Here is a 24,045-nt window from a genome sequence, read left to right as displayed (position 1 = left end):
TCTTGCTATGTAGCCCAAGCTGGCATCAAACTCAAGGTCCTGCCTCCTCTTCCCTAGTGCTGGCATCGCAGGTCCAACACACCGGACTCTGCAGATTCTTCTCCTCAATATGCCCTGCCATTTCCACAAAGTAACTACGTACAAACGTCCAGGCACCAAAGAGGTAGAATATACAATCAGAGAAACAAGGGCCAAGCATCTTGGAGAAGCCAAGCCAGCCTTTTCCCTACCAAAGCTTGGGAGCATGTCCACAATTCCACATGGAGCAGGAAGTGTTGCAATGGAGTCAAAGCCTGCAAGCAGATGCAGAGATGATCCTGGTACCTAGCAGATGGCCACACACTGGCTATTCAACAAACTTACTGGAAAAGAATTGGCAAGATAGCACACAAGATTGCCTGAAACCGGGACCGTGAGCAGCTGCCTTCTCTGCCTCCCTTGGTATCACCTTAGAGATACGCAGCACACACTCAACGGCACTGATCTGATAAGAGGGGATTGTGGTTTAGACCTCCAAAGGCCAAAAAAGTGAAGCACACCATGTCACTTGTGAAGTAAATGAATGGACTTCCCTTTGGCTCTGACATTCATAGATCTCCTCCTGGAGATCACAGCAAAAAGAAAAACAACCTGCTCGTCACAAAATATGAAGAATAAGGAAATCAAACAAACAGTCGGATGCAGCATCACAAAGAAGTAAAATCCCGTCAGAAAGATGCAGTCGACCTACTGAGAGCCGAGAGCAGCCGTCCTCCTTTATACCAGCCAGCACTTATCACCTCTGGGTGATCGTGCTAGGTCAATTTTCACTCTGCTAAAATGCAACTGAGTTAAGAGAGGCCCTGACTCCACTCACAGTCCTTCCTAGGACCCTAACGGCCATCCTTAGCCATTCTGCCCCATCACGGAGGTCCGTGCCTCCTCCGCTGTAATGGTTGCTTCCTCGTCACGGATGCCAGCTTCCACGCTCAAGGTGTCCATCCTGGAAAGTACACCTGCTGGTGACTGCCAGCTAGCAGGCGGAGAATAAAATAGGCCACAGCTTGAGTTGCAGACGGGGTAGAAGGATGGATGGCTGGGAAAAGCTTTACTATAAACCAAGGAAGCTGTTCTGATAAGGTTCTAATATTCTTCCCAGGCATCTGTGTGCTACGCAGGTATTGATTTTGTCAACAAATGGTAGGACTACAGGGGGTTTTGACCCTGCAATTTAAACTTAATGATAAAACATAAGCTGCTGGGCCTGCCCCATAAAAACCCTTACACGGCCAAGTATTGACATCTAAGGTTTACAAGCTTGTCTCTGTCCAGAACCAAAAGCAAGCACAGCCCCATATTTTAAAGGAAAAACAGAGAGTCATATTACAGTGTTCCTCCATCTGGCCTGATGGCTGACAGGATCAATGTCACCCAGAAAGGTTAAGTGATTTGATCAAGGTCACAAAGCCAGAGGCCGGGCCAAGGCTAGCCCCCAGTCTCCAGATCCCTTAGCAATGCTCCTCGACCACAGCAGGCTGCCCTGTGAACTCTCCCACAGTAATTAAGTCAAAAGTTCAAGATTTATGTGAGCCGGGGACGCTGATGACTGCCAACTTTATTTTTATTGATGCAGAAATTTTAAAACGCACGAGCTGTTTCAGCTCTTAGATCAAGCCTCCCCAGCTCCCTAAAGCCTCACTAAGGCCCCTGCCTTAAGTCTATAATTAGGGCTTTTAAAAATATCACTAATCAGGACATCTGAATGCTACGCCCCCTGATGTCTTTGGGTTTTGTTTGTTTTTTGTTTTTATAATGTCACTCTCCTTGCAATAGATTGTCATTTATCTGCTTTTGGTTTGATATAAACTGAGAGAAACCAAATCTACCAGAATTGGGGGGTGGGGGCGGGACTTAAAAAAGAGTAGTGACACTATTCTAGCGCTGTCAAAAGACACCATGACCAAGGCAACTCTTATGGAAGAACGCATTTAGCTGGGGCTGGCTTACAGTTTCAGGGGTTTAGTACTTCGTCATCATAAAGAGAGCAGACACGGTGCTGGAGAAGTAGCTTGAGAACTCTACATCCTGGTCCACAGGCAGAGAGAAAGAGACAGAGATTGGTGTGGGCTTTTGAAACCTCAAAGCCCATCCCCAGTGACGCACCTTCTCCAGCAAGGCCACACCCCCTAATCCTTCTCAAACAGTGCCACTCCCTGGTGACTAAGCATCCAAATATATGAACCTTTGAGGGCCATTCTTATTCAAACCACCACAGGTACAGTCTGGCTTCTAGAAATCGCTATCAAACAGCCCACTGAACAGTGATGTGTTTTATCCAAAACACGTGGTGTGTGTGGGGTGGGGGGTGGGGGGTCAGTCACTCACAAGAGAAATGAGTGGGGTACCCGAGGAGACTCCATGGAATTCACAGGATCTGTTGCAAGACAAGGCTTCCCATCCACCGGCAGAGCAGCTAGCTGGGGGCAGGCTCACCATTAGCACCATCTGCCATGAGGAACCTGAACCCACCTTCCCGGGTGGTTTCCATTAGGAAGACTTTCCAGAACATTCCACAGCCTACACACTGTGTCTTTTTCAGTCTTCTCAATTCGTGTACTCACCACCTTGGACGCCACCTCCACCAAGTTTTAAAACACAAACACATCAGAACCACGGTGACTCAGGACTGTTACACAGCAACAGGGTAACCCACGAGTCTGGGGTCTCCTACCACGGACTTTGGTTTTCCCTTGTTCCTCCAGCCCTTCTCCCACGGCCCCCCACCCCACCCCGGAAAAAGGAGAAACTAGGACCGCTGCCTTTCTCTCTCAGGTGGGGGTAAGTGACCTTTGCCGGTCTCAACAAAGATGAAATCAAAATGGAAAAAATCCCTGTCACTAGAAAGGACAACTCCAGGCCGGGCGGTGGTGGCGCACGCCTTTAATCCCAGCACTCGGGAGGCAGAGGCAGGCGGATCTCTGTGAGTTCGAGGCCAGCCTGGGCTACCAAGTGAGTTCCAGGAAAGGCACAAAGCTACACAGAGAAACCCTGTCTCGAAAAACCAAAAAAAAAAAAAAAAAAAAAAGAAAGGACAACTCCAACATCAGGAATCTGGATGCTGCTGTCCTGCTGTCCCGCTGTCCCGCTGTCCCGCTATCCTGCTGTGGAGCCCTCCAGTTATGCAACGGAGCCAAACTTTTAGCCAAACATGAGCTACCCTAGAACGAACTCTCAGAATCTTCAGAAACAATCACTTTAAACACAAGCTTGAGGAAAACAATTTTTGTTTAACCTCCATAAATCTGCTGTCAGATAATCTACAAAGACACTTAAATTCCCAGGAAAGGCAAGAACTAGGTAAGTTACCTTTCCCATGCTGATGCATAGATGGGGAACCTTCTACACCCTCAACCTGGATGCATTTCAAAAATCAGCATTTGAACTGGTAACATTTGGTCCAGAGAAAACAAGTTCAGTTGAGCCTACGCTTATGATGGCACCACAGGATTGCTCAGGAGAGTGAGTGAGTGCTAGCAAGGTGTGAGGACATCAGCTAGTCAGCTGCTAAAACAGGACCTACAGACGGCGCCCTCCACACACCTCCTCTGACAGGAGGATTTGACTCAAAAGGGGATGGGGAGCCTTATCCATCCTGTCAGCCAATGCAGGGATGCATAGTGTGTGTGTGTGTGTGTGTGTGTGTTTGTGTATGTGCGCGCGCGCGCGCGCGCTCGTGTGCAAATGCATGCTGACTGCGCGCACATGCATGCTGACTGTGCTGGATAGTTTTATGTCAACTTGACACAACCTAGAGTCATCTGAGAGGAGGGAATCTCAATTCAGAAAATGCCACCATAAGATCCCCTTGTAGGTGAGCCTGTAGGGCATTTTCTTGATTAGCAATTGATTGGGGAGGGACTCAGCCCATTTTGTGTGGCCCCACCTCTGGGCTAGTGGTTCTGGATTCTATAAGAAAGCAGGTTGAGCAAGCCATGGAGAACAAGCCAGTAAAGCAGTACTCCTCCATGGCCTCTGCATCAGCTCCTGCCTGCCTCCAGATACCTGCCCTGTACGAGTTCCTGTTCTCACTGCTTTTGATGATGAGCTGCTATATGGACCTGTGAGTGAAATGAACCCTTTCCTCCCCATCTTGCTTTTGGTCATGGTGTTTTATCACGGTAAGAGTAACCCTAACTAAGACATTGACTGTGGGAGTCTGATCTTGCTTTCCATCAAGTGGGTTCTGAGAACTATTTCAGGTCATCAGGCTTGGTGGCAAGCACCTTTCTACCCACTGGACTATCTCCCAGCCCTCTTCTTAGTTCTTGGTGGTTGTTTTTGTGCTTGGACTTGGCAACCATGCTTCCTGCACCCTACACAGAACTGAAGACCTCTGTTGGTCAGGGAAGCTTGCCTTCCTACAATGAGCCAACAAAACCAGATAAATGACAGTCTAGCGATCTGGCAGAAGAAATCACTTGGACACTTTTCAAGCTGAATAACACAAACTTAAAACATGCAACATCCGGGGCCAGGTGATGGTGGTACACACCTTTGATCCCAACACTCGGGAGGCAGAGCCGGGGCAGATCTCTGCAAGTTCGAGGCCAGTCTGGTCTACAGAGCAAGATCCAGGACAGGCACCAAAACTACACAGAGAAACCCTGTCTCAAAAAAAAAAAAAAAAAAAAAAAAAAAAAAGGCAACATCCCAAAGGGCAACAGGAAAATGGCGCGCACAAAACCCCAGACCACCACAGTCGGCACAGTCCCGAGAACACCACTGGCCGACTTTACTCAAGTCAAATATTCAAGCACATGCCAGTGGCATCTCCAGACAACAGAGGCACCAGAGGAATCAACGTGGACACAAGGATGCTTCCAGGTGTCTGAAAATGCAAAGAATTCAGACCTTCTGCATTTTTCCTAGTAATCAGGTCAGGTATTTGACACTTGAGGTGGCAAAAAAAAAAAAAAAAAAAGTTTGAACAGTAACATCCCCTTTCCCTCCTTGCCAAGTATCCTCATCCCAGCATTCTTTGGTCCCCACACACAGGCCACAGCTGCTTAATCTCAGCTGCCCCAGGCTGCACCTGTGAATCAGACCAGGCTAATCACACTAACAGATGGCAGAGGCCAAGTAGCCAGCTAAGAACTGCTATCACTTTAAATAGCATCTAATGTTTCACAGGCCCCTCCCTGCAGCACTGTCTCCCCGGTACAGCTAACACCAGCCCTTAATCACCACACAGCACCCATCTCAGGGACGGAGCGGGTGTCATTTGAGAGCCAATTACCAAAAGCCCCATTGCAGGGTGAAAGTGTGGCAGCCTCTCTATGGGGTGGCACCATGACACACCGTGCTTTGTTGCCCGGCCCTTCTACACAGATGCTAGGCAGTCGGGCAAGGAGTCACAGCAATATCCCCAGAGGTCCCCAACAGGCAAACTCCGAAACACTAGGAGGCTCCAATCACTCAGCCGCGGCTGTTATACAACCTATACCTACTGTTACGCGTCATGACATCACGTGTGTTCCTAGTGATGTCGTCAGCAGACCTGACCCAGCACAGAACCGTTCCCAGGTGTGCCAGCAAATCCAAGTGGGTGGAACCTGATGTCTCAATCAACCATGGAGGCACCCACATGTGGTACCACTTGAGCGCTATAAGCAACTGTGCAAACATATCATCTCACACACACCCCGCCCCCGTGGGGACCTGGGATGCTCACGGGTACCAGGCTCCGAGTGGCTGGACACTTCCCTTTGCTCCCTCAGACTATTTTCTGATCACTGTAATAAGGCTTGCTGCTTTCTGCATCAAGGGTTACTGGAGGCCGAACCTGAGCCGACAGCCCGCACCAGTGCCCTCCAGAGCCGGTTTGGGAGGGTTCCGCCTCCTGCTTCGGGGAGAGCCAAGGAACGGCAACTATGAACAGCATATTCTGCTTGGGTCCCTGTTGTTACCAGAGGACAGCAAGAAAGGTAACAAGCCTCTGCAAGGCTGTCACAACCCACAGTAGCAGCACACACTTTCACTTGCCTTCTTGGTTTTTATGAACGTGGCTGGTAGTTTGTGTCTGTTTGGGGAAAGTCTGTGTGCGCGTGCGAGTGCGTGTGTGCGTGTCCACAAGGCAGCAGTTCTTATACCTTAATGTGAAATGAAATACACATTACACACAGGAATACATACCCCACATCTCTAACTAGGTAGGTCTGAAGACAAGCTTAAGGAACGGGTATATCTAGAGAGTTCCCACATGACGCTAACACTGCTGGTCCAGGCACACTTTGAAAACCACTTTCCTAAGTGTTCACTCTCCCTAGAGTAAAAATTATATTAACTAAATTATTTCTCCTTATGCCCAAACTATTGAGACTTAAGAACAAAGCCAAACATTCATTGGAGTGACAATATTTATCCCAGGGCCTAACAACATTCTCTCTGTTAGCTAACCCAGGCTAAGAGATGGTGTTTTCAATAAATGATACAAGAATAACTGTGAACAACATCCAGAGGCAAGAGGAAATAGACCTACACCCAGACCTTGCAAATAGATGACAACTGGAATATAAATGTAAAACACAAAACTATAAGGCTCCCAAGGAGTGAGAGGAGCGCCCTAGAGTTTACTCCTGACTTCTTAGAGACAACACTAATGGCATGAGGGGACCCACGAGAGAGCTGATAAGCAAGGCTTTAAAATGTTTGCTCTGGGAGACACTGTTGAAGAAAGGCATTCTCACACTAGGAGAGAGGATTTGAATGAAGGAGTAGAGGACTGCTATCCAAAAACACACAAACTCTAGAAACTCAACAATAAGAGAACAAACAACTCAATTAAAAATAAAAAGACAAAGCATTTAACAGACACTCACCAACGAGCACATATAAAGATGCTTCCCATCCTCGTCATGAGGGAACCGCATTCTACAATGACAGAAATCCATAGCACCAGCATCACCAAATACTGGCAAGGATGCAGAGCCAGGGGGCTCTCCTTCATGGATGGTGGCAACGCAAAATGTTGTGGCTGCTTTGGAAAGCGGTTTGGCCAGCTTCCAGTGAATCTGAACTTACCACAGCATCTAACAGCGATGTTCCAAGGAGAAGGAAATGTATAGCTAAAAATCCCACACCTGGTCTATGGCATCTCTACTCGTGACTGCCAAACCTAGGCAACAACCAAGATGTCCTTCAATGGAGAGATGCATAATCTGTGTACATACAAACTAGGGATACTGTTCAGTACTAAGAAAAAATCAGCTGAATTCATTGGAAAATTCAGAGGGAAAAATGTAATGCACATCACTAGGGGGAAGATGCCTATCTGAAAAGCCTACATAGTATATGAATCTAACATATGATATTTCTGAACAGGCAAAATCTGGAAAGATTGGTGGTGGCTAAGGGCTGGGCGGGGGTGTGTGTATGTGTGAATAAGTAATGCTCGGCAATGTTTAGGACAATAAAATTTGTGTGATAGCACAATGATAGAAACATACTGTTATTCATTTGCATAAGGCCCAGGTCCTACAGTGAACCCTGAGGATCACAGACCTTGGGCTCCGGTGTTGAGCCCATGTGGGCTCTTTTGGGGTCTCAAGTGCTGTTGGCAATGGGAGAGACTATCCTTGGGGCAGGGGGAAGTCTGTGGGTAATCTCTTGATTTTGCTATGAGCTATTCAAATGGTACCCTTTTTCTTTCTGATCCTCCTGCCTCCGCCTCTGGAGCTGAGACTGCAGGCATGTGCTACTGTGCCCACTCATGCAGTGATGGGAGTCGAGAGCAGGGTTTTGCCCGTGCTGGGTAAGCATTTTACCAATCCAGGTACATCACCAGCCCTAAAAACATAGTCTAAGGCCACAGGCTCATTTTAGTAACTAATTGTTATTATTTATGACTCATTTAACTCACTTGTGACAAAAAAAAAAAATCCTTTCATAATAACGCTGAATACAACAGGCATAGAGTGTGGGGAGCAAAACAGACGGACAGAACCACCATCTCTTGGGAACAGTCCAGCCCTACCTGGACAGTAAGTGATTCTGTGTTTTAAATCTTTGCGGAACAAATGTTCACAAGCACCGAGTCTTCGAAGCACACGCTCTCCTTTAATCTAACTTCCCAGAAGACATGGCTGCCATTCCCGTCTGAGGCACAGATAGCAAGTGAGTAACCGAGAAGCAGTGAATCATTACTGGATCTCTGGCTGCCCAGCTCCAAGAAGCTGGTCATGTTATTGTTACCAAGCAAGTCAGCGACCTCAAGAGTAAGTGCCCAATGCCCACTGCCTTAAGACATGCCAACATTCACCCCCTTTCTCATCACCATCCTCAAAGTAGGACATGCTTTTTCTTTCCCCTCAGCAAGAGGCAACGTTGCAAAGGCTAGGGTCTCTTAGCCTCAGAACATTGTACTCTGGGCCAGATAATTCTTGTTAAGCTATACGCTATGTATAAGGAACATCTCTGACCTCCAACCACAAGCCACCACCCGGCCCCGTGGAGGACTTTCCAAAAGAGATCATTCAGGCAAAGTGGCTCACACCTGTGGGCCCCAGTACTCGAGAGGCTCATGGCAGGATCACACAAGCCCAGGAGTTCAAGTCCAGCCTGAGCAACAAAGTCGAGACCTTGTCTCCATAAATGAATAGATCAGTAATAACAGTGAACTACTCCAGGAGGGAGGAGAGGCAATCATCTTAAGTCAGGAAAGGCATGATGGGGGTTATGAAGAAGACCAAGATGGCCACCAGTCCTACTAGTGGTCTGTCTATGAACACCGAGAGACCAAAGAAGAAATGTGGGACCACAGACAGAAACAGTGTTTGCAAGAGAGCGCTGTTGACACACAAAGAAAGGACAAGTGGCGAGAGAGTGGACAGCAGCCCAGTTTATTCTCAAGTTGGAAAATAGGGACAGCAGACATGGTGGGGGGACAGTGAGGGCCAGGGACACAGCATGGCAGTTCGGAGGAGTCGACAGAAGACAGGTGAGGATTCGACAGAAGGCAGGACTCCCCTCTTCTCTCCTCTCGGGGACCTTCAGAGGCAGGTTACTTACTCTGGTTGTTCCTGTTCTCACTGACAAAGTCTTCGGAGCTATCTGTGTCGTCCTCGTCATCTCCAGATGAGATGGCATCTGCATTCAAAAGAACATATCCATGGATGCGTTTGCAAAGGCAAAGGTCACCACCACATGCGGCTGAACTCTTCTGGAGAGAGCTCAACCACCCGAGAGCCCAGGAGCAATGGCAGAGACCTTGGGGTGTTAAGATGGTTTTAGTGGCTTAAAGCGTCTCTGTGAAGAGTGGATCACCTGGAAACCCTGTGTTAACTCAGGATTCCCTCCTATCTAAAACTGGGATGGGTTTTGAGCTTCAAAGAGTATTCAAATCCCCAACAACTTTTAAAAATTTTTAATGACTTTATTTTTATAAATAAAACTGATGTTTTGCTTGCATATATTTCTGTGTGAGGGTGTTGGATCCCTTGAAACTATAGTTATAGACAGTTGTGAGCTGCCATGTGCATGCTGGGAATTGAACCTGGGGCCTCTGGAAGAGCAGCCAGTGCTCCCAACTGCTGAGTCATCTCTCCAGTCCCACCCCACCCCCAACAAATTTTGACTCTAATAGCCAAACATTGGTTTTATTTCCCCTTTTCAACACTCAGGGTTCTCTTCAAGATAGAAATGACTCCCAAATAAAACTCAGTTTCCCGAGTGAGCCTTCTGATTGCTAACCAACATTCGGAAGGGAGAATTCCCAACTGGCCACAAAGGAGGCCTGCTGCTACCCATCATTCCCTTCACTATATAGAAGGAAATAAAAAGGAGAGAAATTTGGGGTTTAGCAAAGGAACCCAAATCTAGATTCCCATATTTCAACCGTATACTGTAAATGCCAAGAATGTGGGGGCGGGGGGGAATGTGAAGAAGACTGTGTACCCTGCTTTGGAATATCTCTGTCACTTGAGAAATCTGTGGTATACAGGGTCCCAGTGAGGAATGTCAGAAATAGATCAGCCAGGCACAGTCGTCTACGCCTGTGGTCTCAGCTTGTGTGTGTGTGTGTGTGTGTGTGTGTGTGTGTGTGTGTGTGTGTGTTGAGGGGGGTGGGGTGGGGGTAGGGGAATGGTGGGAGGCTGATGTGAACCTAGGAGTTCAAGTCCAGCCTGGGCAACAAAAGCAGACCTTGTCTCGAATGAATAGCAAACTGACACTGTCTGTGCCTGGCAGTCAATGAGTACGGTTCGCTGTGATTTCACTCGGCCGGAAATCATCATGACTTTTCAACCAGAAAACAACTGCAGAAGAGGAGACAGGAGGGTCCGTCACACTTGCAAGCCAACTCACCTGTGACATTCACCATGAAGTACCAAGTGTCACTGTCTATCGTGCTAGCTGCGGCACAGGCATAGAGGCCGGAGTCTCTAGGTGTGGCGCCTTTTATCTGCAAGTACTCCCCAATAAGCACTGTCCTATTGTTGGGCCCCAAGTGCACCCCATCCTTAGTCCAACTGATCACCGCGGCATCTTTCAACATGCAGCGCAACTCTAGCGACTCCCCGGGGGCGACCGCGTACGATTCTGGTTGGGAGATTTGGTATTTGGTTGGCGGCTCTGCAGAGGAGGTGGGAGAGAGAAGACAGAGGCAGATGGGGAGGAGGGAGAGAGGAGAGAAGGTCCAACAAAGGTCAGTGGAGGCCGTTCTTTCCCAGGAGACACTGTTCTTGCTTTACAAACGGCCTCAGGAGGCGCCCATCATCTCTCACCGCACCCCAGAAGCCGGGAAGCAGCCCCCACTCAGACTTTGACAGACAGCCCTGGAAACGATGGCCACAGTCGCAGCCAGCAGAAGCTGTCCTGGGTTGGTTTGTTTCCACGGGCTGTAAATAGGGCTTTAAAAACCAACCACGCCCCAGAGTAGAAGGAAAATCCACCAGAAATGTCTAAAGGTGATTGCCAAGCTAGCCATTCAACATGACGGGGTGTGTGATACATGCACACACATACACACACTCTCAGACTGACTGAACTACTTATTTATGTTTCACTTAGCCAAGCTTTTCAATGCGAAAATGTCTCAAATTCGAAGGCAAATGAACCCAACAGTACTGAGCTGGTTCTGTACTGGGTGAGCTGGGAGATGCTGTCTTCCTCAAAATGATAGATGCCTGGATGCCTTTAACATCCAAAGAAAGAAAAGGAGGGGGTCCTTAACAATTAATGGCCCTACCCTGTAAATCGACTTTTGGATAAGGATGCTATCTACACTGTCCACCCCTCATGCTACTAGCGAAGCCAGATCCATCCTGCCCCAGTCTCCAGTATCCTCAGCACCCTTCTCTTTGAAGAACATAACATCCACCCTCTCACTCCTGATTAGCTTCTTCTCTGATCCCAGATTAATCATGGCCCTCCGTGACCCACCTGGCTGGAAATAAAAGAGGTCTCTCCTACTCTAAAATTCTTCTGCCTATTCCTCAAAACTACTAGAAGAGGACACATTGCCTGTGAATATCCTGACTTCCTGAGGAATCCTTCAAGTCCCCAGACGGAAAGCCCAATTCTGATAGGTCTTTATGCCCCACTCCCCTTCCCACCCTGGAGAACCTTTGACATACACAGGGAAGGCAGACATACTGAATACCATCACAGAATACCATCACAGTCCTCAAAGAGGCGGGCAGGATGAGACCATTGGCCTTCCTCAGGGCCACGGTGACCCTGAGGGCCCATGAAGTAAGCTTTCATGCCCATAGTGAGAGCTGTGGATGGTACCCAGAGTCCCAAGCCTAGAAAACACAATGCTTTCCATCTAATCTGGGACAATTCCAGATCTGGGCAGCAACATCACAAGGCAATTATTCTGCCCAGAGCTCACTCAAAAGAACAAATCTCCCACATGACTAAAATACAGTCCATTCATGCTTCAGTCCCACTATTTAATAAACATCTGGTCCAAGAAATACCAGCACAGCAGCAGCAGCCAACACAAGGGGCCCGAGGCTTTTCACAGGGGATCCCCTCCAAATGCACACGAGCCAAGAGGGGCGCAGACCTTAAACAGTTCGGGAACACAAAGAGGGAAACCCACATGAGGAAGAAAATCACACACACACACACACACACACACACACACACACACACACACGGCAGAAAGCAAGCCCCAACTGACAGCCAGGTAAGGTTTCAAGGGCTTGTTTCTCTCACTTGCCCACTGGTTATCGAAACACCTACCACAGGCCAAGCTTTGTTCTGTACGCTCGGGAAGCAAAGGAGGCAAGGTGGAGTCCCAGCCCTGGTGGACCCTCTACTGTAGTGGGGTAAACGAGAGCAAATAGAAAATTCACAGAAAATGAAAAGTGTGTGAAGCAGTCTTGGGGTGAGGCACCTAGGTGGTCCACATGGAGATGGTGGGCAAAGGCCCATGGGGCTGCAGGAGCCAGCAAAGCATGGCCCCAGGGCCAAGCCAGACACTTGCTTTTGTAGACAAAGACTTCCTGGAGCAGTGCCATACTCCTCCGGGTATGTATTGTCTGGGGCTGCTTTTGTATTACTGGGGCACACCGGAGTCATTGCAAAGGAGGCCTCATGGCCTGCAAACCCCCAACATGGATAGTGCTGCCCTCCCAGAAGGTGTCTCTCTCAGCTTCTGTTGCAGGAGAGGATGGGAGGAGGCTTCCACAAGGAGTAGCAGCCGCCCTGTGCTGACAGGCAAAGCACAGAGCCAAGTTTGAAAGATGTCGAGAGTTCAGCTGGAAGGTTCTCAGATCAAGTCTCCCAGGCCTGTTTAAACCAAGAGGCAGCTGAACTGAGCAGCTAACCGAATGATGGAGAGGCGGGTCTGGCAAGATGGGCTCAGAGGATGAAGGCATGCTTGCCCAAGCCAAGACCGGTCATGGTGAAAACCCACGACAAGGTGGAAAGAGAGGGAAAACTGACTCGAGAGAACTGCACTCTGACCTCCACATACACAGCATGGCATATACATCATCCACACACTCAATAATGATAATAATAAATAACAATAATAACAACAACAACAAGCAATATAAAGGGTTTATATTTTTAAGAGCAAGGAAGAGAAATATGGAGAGGAAGGGGGATTCAATTTGACCCCAAATCTGATAGCACCTGCCACTCTCGTCCCAGCCATCTCTGAGTGAAAGATTCATACAATGTTAGAAAACGATAGGGCCTATCCACTGAGAAGCCCTTCCTCCACATGACAGCAACAAAGGATCCAGACTCGCTGAATTCAGGAGGCACTGCTGGTCCATGCTGGACCAGTTCACCTGCACTACACCACCATTTCTAGTTCTGCCATGAGAAACTCGGCATGAAGAGGGGCTCTCGGGTAGCGCAGGACACAGGATGTTTGGTAAAGGGGCACTCACTGCCCTGGGTACGGGGGGGACACCCGAGTACCCGAGTGCATTTCCTCTCTGTCCTGCATAACCTCCCAGCCACAGGGTCCCCAAGATACAGCACTACCCAGGCATTATACGCCAGGCACCTCGGAGCCACCCACTGTGAACTTGATCTTGCGGCCACAACCAACCCAGGTGATGTCAGTCGCCCCAACTGCTGTTCTCTAGTTTCCCAGGAAGATAACTGACTCCTGAGACAGTCAAGGATCTTCTGCAAACACACGTAAGAAAGGTAAGTATCTGCAATCAAGCCCTTCTCGCGTCGAGGCAGAAAGCAGAACTCCTCCTGCCTCCGCAACGGCCATTTCACAAGAGGACCCACGTAGTGGGCAGCAGCATCCGTAGTTAGCCATGCTCCCTCCTCCTTGGGGATCCTAGAAAGGAGGGAAAACCGGTGAGTGGAAGCAAAAGAGAGGGAGGGGAAAAGGAGGGGAGAGGGTCAAATACTGCAGAGTCAGGGAGGAGATGATAGAGAAGGACACTGAGGGATGGATGGGCAGAACCACAAGGAGGGAGAAGAGCCAAGCCGATGGCATCCCAGGCCATCCAAGGTCCCCACTGATCACACATGGGCTACATCATGGGCCAGGGTACTAAGAACATGGGACCCAAGAGGCATGCTGGGAAGAAGCCACCCTGTTCCTGCCTGGCCCTGGAGACTTGCTTCAGAGCTGAAGCCTTCTCTTCTGGGCCCAAATCCTTCAGGGAACTTCCGGGCTGGCTACTCACAAAGATTGTCTGCTCCTAGAGTCCTGTGGTATTACAGCTCTACATCGTAATCACCTCATGGTGTTCTATAAGGGACCAAGGCACCAAAGCACCGTGCTCACCACACCTCACCTCTCTCTCCCACTCAGGCGGCCTTCTGATGCAGGCCGCTCCTTGCCCAACTCCAAGCCACTCGCTCTGTGGAGCACGTGACTATTGGCATAGGGCAAGGAACTCCCTGGGAAATCCAAACAGTCCCTTTTATAGCAATATCAACATTTCCTGGATTTAACATTTCTGATGCCACGGCTCACCGTTCCCAACACTCACTTTCAAGCTCCCTCCCTCGGCACTCTCCGAAGCACAATGGGGAGAGAAGGTTCCAGAAGCTGCTTTTCTGGACACCAAATGTTCTTTCAGAAGTTACCATAGACAGAAAGCACGCTCCCACACATTTTTTTCATAATTAAATGGAAACTTGGAAAGAAGCGAGGGAGCGGGGCCATACATTGTCATTGTTACCTAAACTCTCTGAACAAACAGGGTGACATGTTTACTTTCTGGGAGGGATCCACTCAGCTGTTTCTACCTGCCACAAACAAAACACTGGCTGGAGGCTCTCCCGTGTGGAGGCTTAGCTGTGTTTCTACCCACAGGTTCTAATCCCTTGAGACATGCCAGCAGTTTCCTGTGTGGTAGGTATATTTTCAGTGCGTTACCTACTCTGCTATTCTGGAGGCTGGAGGGGGTGGGGTCCTTCACAGCGTCAAAAGTCAATAATGAAAATGTCCACCGTGTTGGGACGTGGTGGTACTCAGTGGGCATTTAACAGGCTGGGTTAGGAGGGCTGTAAGTTCAAAGCCCACATGGCCTACAGAGCGGGTTTAAGGCCTACCTAAGCTACAGAGTGCATTCAAAGCCATGAAAAAAAGTCTATCTATAGCTCTCACCCTGAGCCTACTTTCTCTGCAAGACGTCCCTTGAGTCACTCTCTATTCCTTGGAAGGTAATAGAGATTTAGAAATGAGGGGTTTCTGACCCAGGTGAAAGGGAGACTGAGGCAGAATCTTCCCGACATGCCCCCTCCCCCAAGTCCTTCTGCAGATCCAGGTAGGCCACAGCCTCTGGGTGGGACCCACCTGGATGTCACCAGGGACAACCTGTGTTTACCTTCCTATAAGTGAGCAAAGTGGGGAGACTGGCTGTGTGTGTGAGCCACCCTAGGAAGGGGTCCTGCAGGAGCAGATGAGGCTGGGAATGAGAAACCTCACAGTGCCCAGAGGGACTTTTCCTTGGCACCACCAGGATGGCGGTCTTGAGGCTCCCAAACAGCTCTGGCGGCGGCGGCGAGAGATGGGAAGCCGCTTCAGGTAATGCTTTATGTTGCCAAGCCAGCGATAGCAGCACTTCAGACTGTCACTTTTTATAATGTTTGCCTATAAACTTTTCCCGTGTGGTTTCTGAAATGGCGCCCAAGTGCAAACAGAGAACAGATGGAAGCCTCAGTCAGGCCCTGGCCAATCACCTCCTGCAGAATGCACGGTCGAGTCTCACCGCTCAGGGAGAAGGAGCCACCTATGCAGACCGCCTCTGGGCCAGCTAACCACACCACATTTCACACATGGAGCCACTTCTGGCTGTCCCCAGGATGACTCCACTTCCAGCGACTACGGGATCTGAGTTAAGGATACGGTGGGGTGGCCCCAAGCAGCCTCACTTTAGGGAGTCTCCCCCACAAGGGTATCTGATCCCAAAACACATTCCTCTAGAAGGGAAAGAACGGGAGATCGGAAGAGATTCACCCAGAAGAGGGAAATACGGGGAGGAAAGGGGGAGATGGGGAAAAAAAGGGGAGAGAGGATGCAGGGGAGAAAACCAAGGAGAGAAGCGGGGAGGAGGAAGGTGGAGAAGAGGAGGCATTCTCAATAGGCATGTCCTGTCAGGGGACTGGGCTGCCCAACTCAACTGTCCCCACCTTCCAGCACACCTCTAGACCACGAGGACTGTGTCAAGAACACTGAGACAACACAATAACATGGCCTGGTGCTCTCCCAGACAGTGCCAGCTAGTACAAGACAAACAAAGGCCACAGCCACAGGGCTGCCAGCGGTCTTGACAGAGAACGGGACTCGAGCTGCCAAATGTCACTGCACAGTCACAGGACACCAGGAGCAGGACAAGTGAGGGGCAGTGGGTTAGCCCACTCTGCCCTCCGGGCCACAAAGATGCCCTATAGCGGCCACTCCACGGTCCTAGTGGGCTGCGCTCACTGGCCACAGAACAGTGTTCGGAACTTGAGATACTCTTTGCAACTGCAAATCAAAGGCGTCCAGAGAGGAGGGCAGAGGACACCTGGCATGCCCACCTAGGCTTTTAGAAACCGATGACATCTGGCCACATTGGGACCTTGGAAGAGCCCCGTCTGTTATTTTTTTGCATGGCATGGTTGGCATGGAGCTGGCACCAGAGCTCAGCAGAAAGATACTAAGGGCAACGGGGTCCTTTGGTGGAGTCAGGAAGAACCCTCTCTGGTGGGTGGCCTGTCCTCAGACACAAAGGCGACATCCCAGAGCTGGCTGCCACAGCTCCTGCTCCTTCAGAGCATCCCCTTTACAAGAACCAACTTGCAAATCCTGATATCATACTCAGGCCTTATAAGGCCGTGGTACAATTCATTCTTAAAGTGGGAGGGGGTCAACACCCACACAGGACCAAGCTGGAAGTTCTCAACCTCAAGAAATATTGCAGCATAAAAAAATGGGGGAAGGGGGAGAGAGAGATGCAAAGGCCAGGGAAAGGAGATGGGTGAGCAGGCTGCCAAGGCTTTCTGTTTACAACCAATAGCTGGAGCGTCTATTCCGACACATGTCAGGACTGCAAACTCCTTGTGCACTGTGAGCATCAACCCTGCTAATAGCTACCTCCGCCGCAGTAGCCTGACAGCCCCAGAAACTCTGGGCTGGCTCAAGCCGCCCCATCAGAGAGGACCAGTAAGTAGTCAATGTTTCCAATATGGGAACCATTACACATTACGTATTTTGGCACACCCCTCATAATTTAGGTTTGGCTTTGAGAAACGGGGTGAACAGCCCTCTCTGTTTGAAAGAAAATTATGCTGAGCCCAGGAGAAAATCAAAATGTAAAAAGGGCAAAAGGACCTAAGAATGCCCTCGCCGGAAAATGAGTCACTGTATCAGCCAATGCTTGGGCTCCAAGGGGCAGTTTCGCTCCTTACCCATCTGCATTCCCCTCTCCCGCCCCATCGTAGCACGTGGTAATGATGATGCCCAAGTGACAAAAAGACGAATTTCACTCCTGGCCACAACATATGCACCCAATTCAGACAGTCACAAGAGTGCAATTCCCACGGGGCCATGAGTAGAAATCAAACCGTGCAGTCCACACAAATCCCCTAGCTATTGACGCTCTGCTTGAGCAAGAAGTGCAAAATGGAGCCTTTTGTTCCGAGAGTGGATCTATCCCAAAGAGCTCAGCCATTGGATTCCGTAGCACCCAGGAAGTAGAAACTGGCATTACAAGTTATGTCAAAGCACCTAGTAGCGGCGGCTCAGAGGCACAAAGAAGAGTCTGTATCCACAGTCTGGCCAGCCAGACCCAGGTCTCCTGCGTCCTGAAGGCGCACTTGCAGAGAAGGCGCGAGCTTCCTAAGGTCCGCAGGACTCCTTGGGATGCACCAGTCTGGAAACCTTGCCATCTGGGGCTGGATCCACAGACAGGCAAACGCCACTGGGAAAGTGTTGAATCTCAGCTGTGGGGCAAGGTTTGTGCTCCCTGTAGTTACAACATCAAGGAATGGGGTGAGGAGGTCTCTTTAGGTGAAGGCCTGAATGAAAGGGATCCAACCTACAGTGTTACAGTCTTAAGGTATACCTACAGTGTTACAATCTTAAGGTATACCTACAGTGTTACAATCTTAAGGTATGCCTACAGTATTACAATCTTAAGGTATGCCTACAGTGTTACAGTCTTAAGGTATGCCTACAGTGTTACAGTCTTAAGGTATGCCTACAGTGTTACAGTCTTAAGGTATGCCTACAGTGTTACAGTCTTAAGGTATGCCTACAGTGTTACAGTCTTAAGGTATACCTACAGTGTTACAATCTTAAGGTATGCCTACAGTATTACAATCTTAAGGTATGCCTACAGTGTTACAGTCTTAAGGTATGCCTACAGTGTTACAGTCTTAAGGTATGCCTACAGTGTTACAGTCTTAAGGTATGCCTACAGTGTTACAGTCTTAAGGTATGCCTACAGTGTTACAGTCTTAAGGTATACCTACAGTGTTAGAATCTTAAGGTATGCCTACAGTGTTACAATCTTAAGGTATGCCTACAGTATTACAATCTTAAGGTATGCCTACAGTGTTACAGTCTTAAGGTATGCCTACAGTGTTACAGTCTTAAGGTATACCTACAGTGTTACAGTCTTAAGGTATACCTACAGTGTTACAGTCTTAAGGTATACCTACAGTGTTACAGTCTTAAGGTATACCTACAGTGTTAGAATCTTAAGGTTTACTCAAGTGTCTCTCTGGAAAACTAATTTACAACGTTGCCCAGGTCCCAGATTCCTCCCTTCTTCCCTCCTCCCCTCCCTCATTCATTCACTTGGTGGCTTGCCTAGCCAGAGGTATACTGTCCCCTGTCTCCAAAGCGCTATTCCATTCGAGAGGCTCCTATGCAGCCTTCAAAATCCAACCCAAGTGTGTCCTGTATGAGATTTCCTGATTCCTATTGTGACAAATGTCACCATCCCTGTCCCCATGACATCACAGCCTTGTTTTATCCGTGTAGTATATACAACAGGCAAACACATTTACCCTCACCCACGAGTCTCAGGGAGAGATTCTGAGGAGGTGGGAGAAGGGAAAATAAATGCAATGATCCTGGTTTATCGTGTTTATATAAGGACCACCTTCTGGTGTCAGCCTCCGGCATGGGCTGCATTCTCACAGGCTCTCAGGTGAGGCACAAAGAGAGAACCCCAGGCTTTCTGGGAAGTCCCTCGAGTACCCAGATGTGAGGAGCACATGGAGAGAAAGCGCTCTGTGCATAGTAGGGCAAGAGCTCTATCTGCAGCCCTGCACTGGCCAGGGGCCACCTGGGGCTTGAGTTTAGGGGTCACAACCTGATTGTAACAGGTCAGCCGATGGGTCAGCAGAGGATTTATGCAGCCCCCGTGAGAATGTCCACTTGTATGCCTCTGACTCTAAACCAGGGTTTTCTTTCAAATGAACAGATCTGTCACATCTTATATACGCTGCTTCCCTAAGTGGGGATTCCTGCAAGGTTCCCAAGTGGAACTAAACATCTGAAGGTCTTGGGAGGCTCCTCCTCATCTAGGCCAGATCTAATACCTGCTTCAAGAAGCTAGTGAGCCAAAGGAGGTAGAGCCTACTGTACTTTCGGGGACGGGGAGATGAGAGGCAGGGAAGTGCTAACCTTGTAATCATGGTTTGATTCCTTGGAGCCCACATTTAAAAAAATAAAAATAAAAAATCCAGTTGTAGTGGGCAGCAAAGACAGATCCATCTGCAGGGCCTGCTGGCCTGCCAGCTTAGCCTATACATAGTGAGTTCCAGGTCAGTGAGAGACCCTCCCACTAAAACCAAGGTGGACAATGCCTGAGGAAGAACTGAGGTCACCCTCTAGCCGCCACACAAATGCAAACATACATGTGCTTACACACACACACACACACACACAGAGAGCACACCTGCTTGCTATTCATCCATTCAGTGAGTACACATACCAGGTTACAACCTGTAGGAAGTCCCTACAGTTAAAAATGCCAGCAGGCTGTTATCATAACCCCCTAGATGGTGGGGATAAGGCCTCCAACACCAAACAACAGGCAACAGGCCCAGGAATCACGGTGCCTAAAGCAGCTACAGCTTGAGGGCCTGTGTGCAATGAACTAGGGTAATTGGCAGGTGTTCCTGAGGCCGAACTACATTCCAGAAGCAAGCCTGCTCGGACTTCACACTGCCTGTGGCTCTTCAGAGCTGCATCTGGAACAAGCTTGCCTCTCTGACACTGAGATAAATATTCAATAAATGGCATACACTCAAGTAGAGATATTTGCCCTCTAATTCCCTTAAGGGGCAGATCGATGCCCAAATCCTATGTGACATTTTCCTTGTTCTGAGCAGGCCTCCCTCCTCCATTTGGTAAGTACCTTCTGAATAAAAGGATAGTTTTAAAGTGGCCTGGCTACAAAAGGCAAGGTTAAGAGTTAGCCCTGGAGGGCAGGCTGCCTCCAGCTTCTAGGACTCTAGATCTTTGAGCGGGTATTGTTCAGCTAGTTTATTTAAAGGGCTTGGCCTTTCTTTTCCCAGCAGGACCCTAGTTACAACACCATTCAGAGGCTGCAGATGTGTCCCCAGGACCAGTCCCCTCTGCTGCATCCCAGCCAATTGCAAATGAAGGGCCAGCAGCTGGAGACTGAGAAACAGATGGCCTTCCTGCTTGGGATGGGTTTGATCCTCTGGCTGGAGCTCAGCTAGCTCAGGCCTGCATGGAAGCCGGAGGAAACTCTCTGGCTAGAGGAGCGGTCCATAAGCAGCTGGACAGCAATGACCTCACCGAAAGTTGCTTTCAGGAGAGGGCAGGGATCATCCTGGAGTTGGGGGAGACACCATTCCAGCTGGGTTAATACCGCAGGGCCGAGAAAGGCAGGCCAGAGCTGTAAGGATCACTTTTCTGCAGTGTTTTGCAGGGGAAAGCCAGGTTCTGGGGATGCTAGCCAGGAGGCCTGAAACCCACATTTGCTTGGAAGTTCCTAATTAAGATGGCACCACCACGGTTAACCTTTCTCTCCTGCCTTACAGACCTCAGATTTGCCTGGAGGGGAGGCTTTCAGAAAGCAAACAAATCTGAAGAGTGGCTACCTTCAGACTTCACCACTGAGTCTAGAAGACCCGGGCAAGGTGCCCGAACATTGTGGCTTCCTGAGGACAAGGTGTGTCACTGTGCCAGGCAAGGAAGGAGCCGTCACCACTCTGCCCACGACCAGCAGTGCTTTCCTGGCCTCTCAGCTCTTGTCAGTTCCTGACCTCCATGATGATTGGGCAAGAAACCAGAGAGATGAAGTGTCAGGAAAGAGACACCAAGGAGCAGAGCAAAATAACCCAGCCGTAGCATGGCGCGGCCTCCTCAGACTGGCCACCCCTTCCAGGGTGAACACCTTTCTACAACAAAGATGAGATGGGAAGTGGGCATACTGGTGTGCCCTGTAATCCCAGCATTCAGGAGGTGGAGAGAGGAGAAACAGAAGTTCAAAGGCAGTCTTAGCTACATAGCTCAAGGCCAGCCTGGGCTACATGAGACCCTGGCTCAACCAATTAACCAATAAGTTGGGAAACTGACTCATTACCTGAGACTGGAAAAGCACGCCTGGAGCATCTTCTCTCTGCTGGCCTGGGAAGAGGTCATTGTCCCCCAGGACTGTAGTTCTGAGGGAAAGTTGCCTTGCTTTCTTCTTATAACCGTGCCCATGCCTCACCTCATGCCTGCAGCCTCTGAGCACCCCCACTAACTGTACAAGCCACCTCTACAAAGACCTGTATCCTGGCCGATGCCACTCACCTCCACACCTGGCTAGGACCAGAGTGCACTTCTATTTTTTTTAAAGCCACCAAAGTGAACTTTGCTGACTTTAAAAACAGGCTTCGTTTCCTGGCTTCTTCTGCCCCTAGGAACACCCTTCTTTGGCCAAAGTTGGAGGAGGAGCGGGTGTCTTGGCTTCCAGCCTTTAGTTCTTGGAATTTTTTTTTTCTTTTTTTCCTTGGGGAGAGAGGAGGAGACAGAAGGTGGGCAGAAGGGTGGGGAGTCCCTAATCTCTGGAGAAGAGTGGCATTGAAAGGGCCCCCCCATCTATCATTTCCATAGCCACGGCTGTAGGTGTCCCGGGTAGTCCTGTACAGGTGGCCTTTGACTTCCCACCTGATTGCAAGGCAGAAATACCAGATAAAAAGCCAGAAATGCTATCAGGGTGGCATCCCAATCAAGTGAAGGTTTGCCAGGATCTGAGGCAGACAACCAGGGTGTAAGGGGCAAAGAAGATCTGAGGTGACCTAGGAACAAATGGGCAAGATCAGGAAAGTCCTTCCTGTCCTGAACGCCTGTCCAGTGACTCAGCATAAGTCACCATCCAGGAATCTGTGCAGTTTCCCCCTGCCCCCCCCCCAACCCCTAGGGCAGGAGAGGGCCGACTTCTTACCAGTTCCCTACAGTTCACCGGAGGCCATTATAGAGGAATCATAGGTGGGAAAATGTGTTGCCCAAAACTCTTTAAATGACTTAAGGAAGGGTGTGGGTCCTTGAGGAAGATCAGCCAGCCTGTCCTTTGAAGTTTAACGTTCAAATTAGGGGGTAAGGGAAAGGCAAGAGGGGTGCTCGGCACTCCGAAAAATATCCTCTTGCTGAGGAAGGAGGAATCAGCTGCGAAATCCATCCTCCACCAATAAATTCACCTAGAGGCTAGGTGTATGCTGTGAAGTTGTCCAGAGATCCCAGCATCTCCAAGAACTGCCGGGATTTTATTCGTGAAATGGGATCCCTGGGGTCTGCTTGTTTAGTGGAAAGGGACAAGATGTCAACGTACCTAGTACATCTGAGACATCACAGGCACTTAACAAATGCCTGCTGCTCCCATCATCACCACCTTCACCATCATTATCACAAGGAACGGTGAGAAGAGCATGACCTCATCCACCCTCACGGTAGCCATCACTATCCCAAGAAGGGAGCTGAAGGACATGATCTCACCCTGGACCTGCACTCTCAGGAACCCCTCCAAGAGGAGCCATGCACATGAACACTCAGCTCTATCGCCATTCTGGACTCCATCACAACTTCTGAAGTTCTCTTCCACGCAGACTGGAAGCCCAGTACCTAGCAACCCTAGCAGGCTGATGGAGGAAGACATTACAGGAGAAGATGGCAAATGGCAATCTCCACCTGCTCTGGGGGCAGGTCCCTCACTGGCCTGGACAGAGCAGAGCACACTACAGCACATCCAACCAAGCCCATAACAACCTCTCCACCATCCTTCACCAGGCCTACACTGATCCTTTAGAAACCTCAGACAGAAGACTCTCTTGCCAAAATACAGCATACCTCATGATGTGTGTTCTCACTATGTACTGTGAGGCTATAATTGACTTTCTTAATAAAGAAAATGTCGACCTCAAACACTTGGATGGGAAGCAGCAGAAGGGTCACATGTCTAAACTCCGGATGGGGAGGGGCTTGCAAAAGTCCACAGGGGCAGAGGAAGTGGGATACAGGAAGGTCTGACGTTCCTTTCTATTTAAATGTCTGTACATTCACCATTTATCATTATAGATTACAAGGCAAGCATATTATCAGGTCTTTGAAATATGGGTTTTATTTGCTTTGACGAGGGTGTGGGATGGGAAGAAATCAGCATTTGCCAAGCACCTGCGCTGAGCCAGGAACTCCAGTCCAGTTTGTATTCAATCTGCACAATTTAGAGAGATATTATCTTGGTGTTTCAGAAGGGTTATCTCACTTGGCTGAGGTCAAGTAGATAGTAGAGACATTCAAACTCAGCTCCCAAGGGCAATTTCCTCTGAGAATACACCTCCAGAAAGCACATTGCACACTATTCAAACCAGCTCCACTTGCTTCTCTTTAAAATGTTAAGAGTCAAATGTTGACCTGGTCTTTAATCTGAACATTTCACCATATAGGTTATATATGCAGCAGTGTGCCTGCTACAACTGGCTAAACAAGAGTCTTAGTTGAAATCCAAAGGGTCGGGGCGAAGCAGGAAAGAGGCGCCTTGAAGCAAGCCACGTGACTTCAGGGCTAGCCAACTGTCAACTCTCAACGTGAACTTGAAGGGTGGCCAAAGAGAATAAACTTTAGGAAGA

General features: G+C 49.2%; 1 protein-coding gene across 10 annotated transcripts in view; it reads right to left on the bottom strand.

Moving 5' to 3' along the window:
• The window catches only part of Fgfr2 (fibroblast growth factor receptor 2), a 108,440-nt gene that overhangs the window by 72,978 nt on the left and 11,417 nt on the right, over positions 1–24,045 (bottom strand). For 5 of the 10 annotated variants that reach the window (XM_037209999.1, XM_037210003.1, XM_028868120.1 and 2 more), the window contains exons 3-4: positions 10,339–10,605; positions 9,046–9,123 (exon numbers count right to left, since the gene is read on the bottom strand). The exons of 3 other annotated variants lie outside the window; for them this stretch is intronic. In XM_037209999.1, coding sequence (XP_037065894.1) covers positions 9,046–9,123; positions 10,339–10,605 — 345 coding nt within the window. The remainder of the gene's footprint in view (positions 1–9,045; positions 9,124–10,338; positions 10,606–24,045) is intronic. 2 more of the 10 variants (XM_037210009.1, XM_028868132.1) reach the window with 1 other exon arrangement.

The sequence above is a fragment of the Peromyscus leucopus genome, chromosome 1 (assembly GCF_004664715.2).
Source record: "Peromyscus leucopus breed LL Stock chromosome 1, UCI_PerLeu_2.1, whole genome shotgun sequence".
NCBI classification, from domain to species: Eukaryota; Metazoa; Chordata; class Mammalia; order Rodentia; family Cricetidae; genus Peromyscus; species Peromyscus leucopus.
The sequence above is the reverse complement of the archived record's forward strand: the minus strand, read 5'-3'. Positions and strand labels throughout refer to the sequence as shown.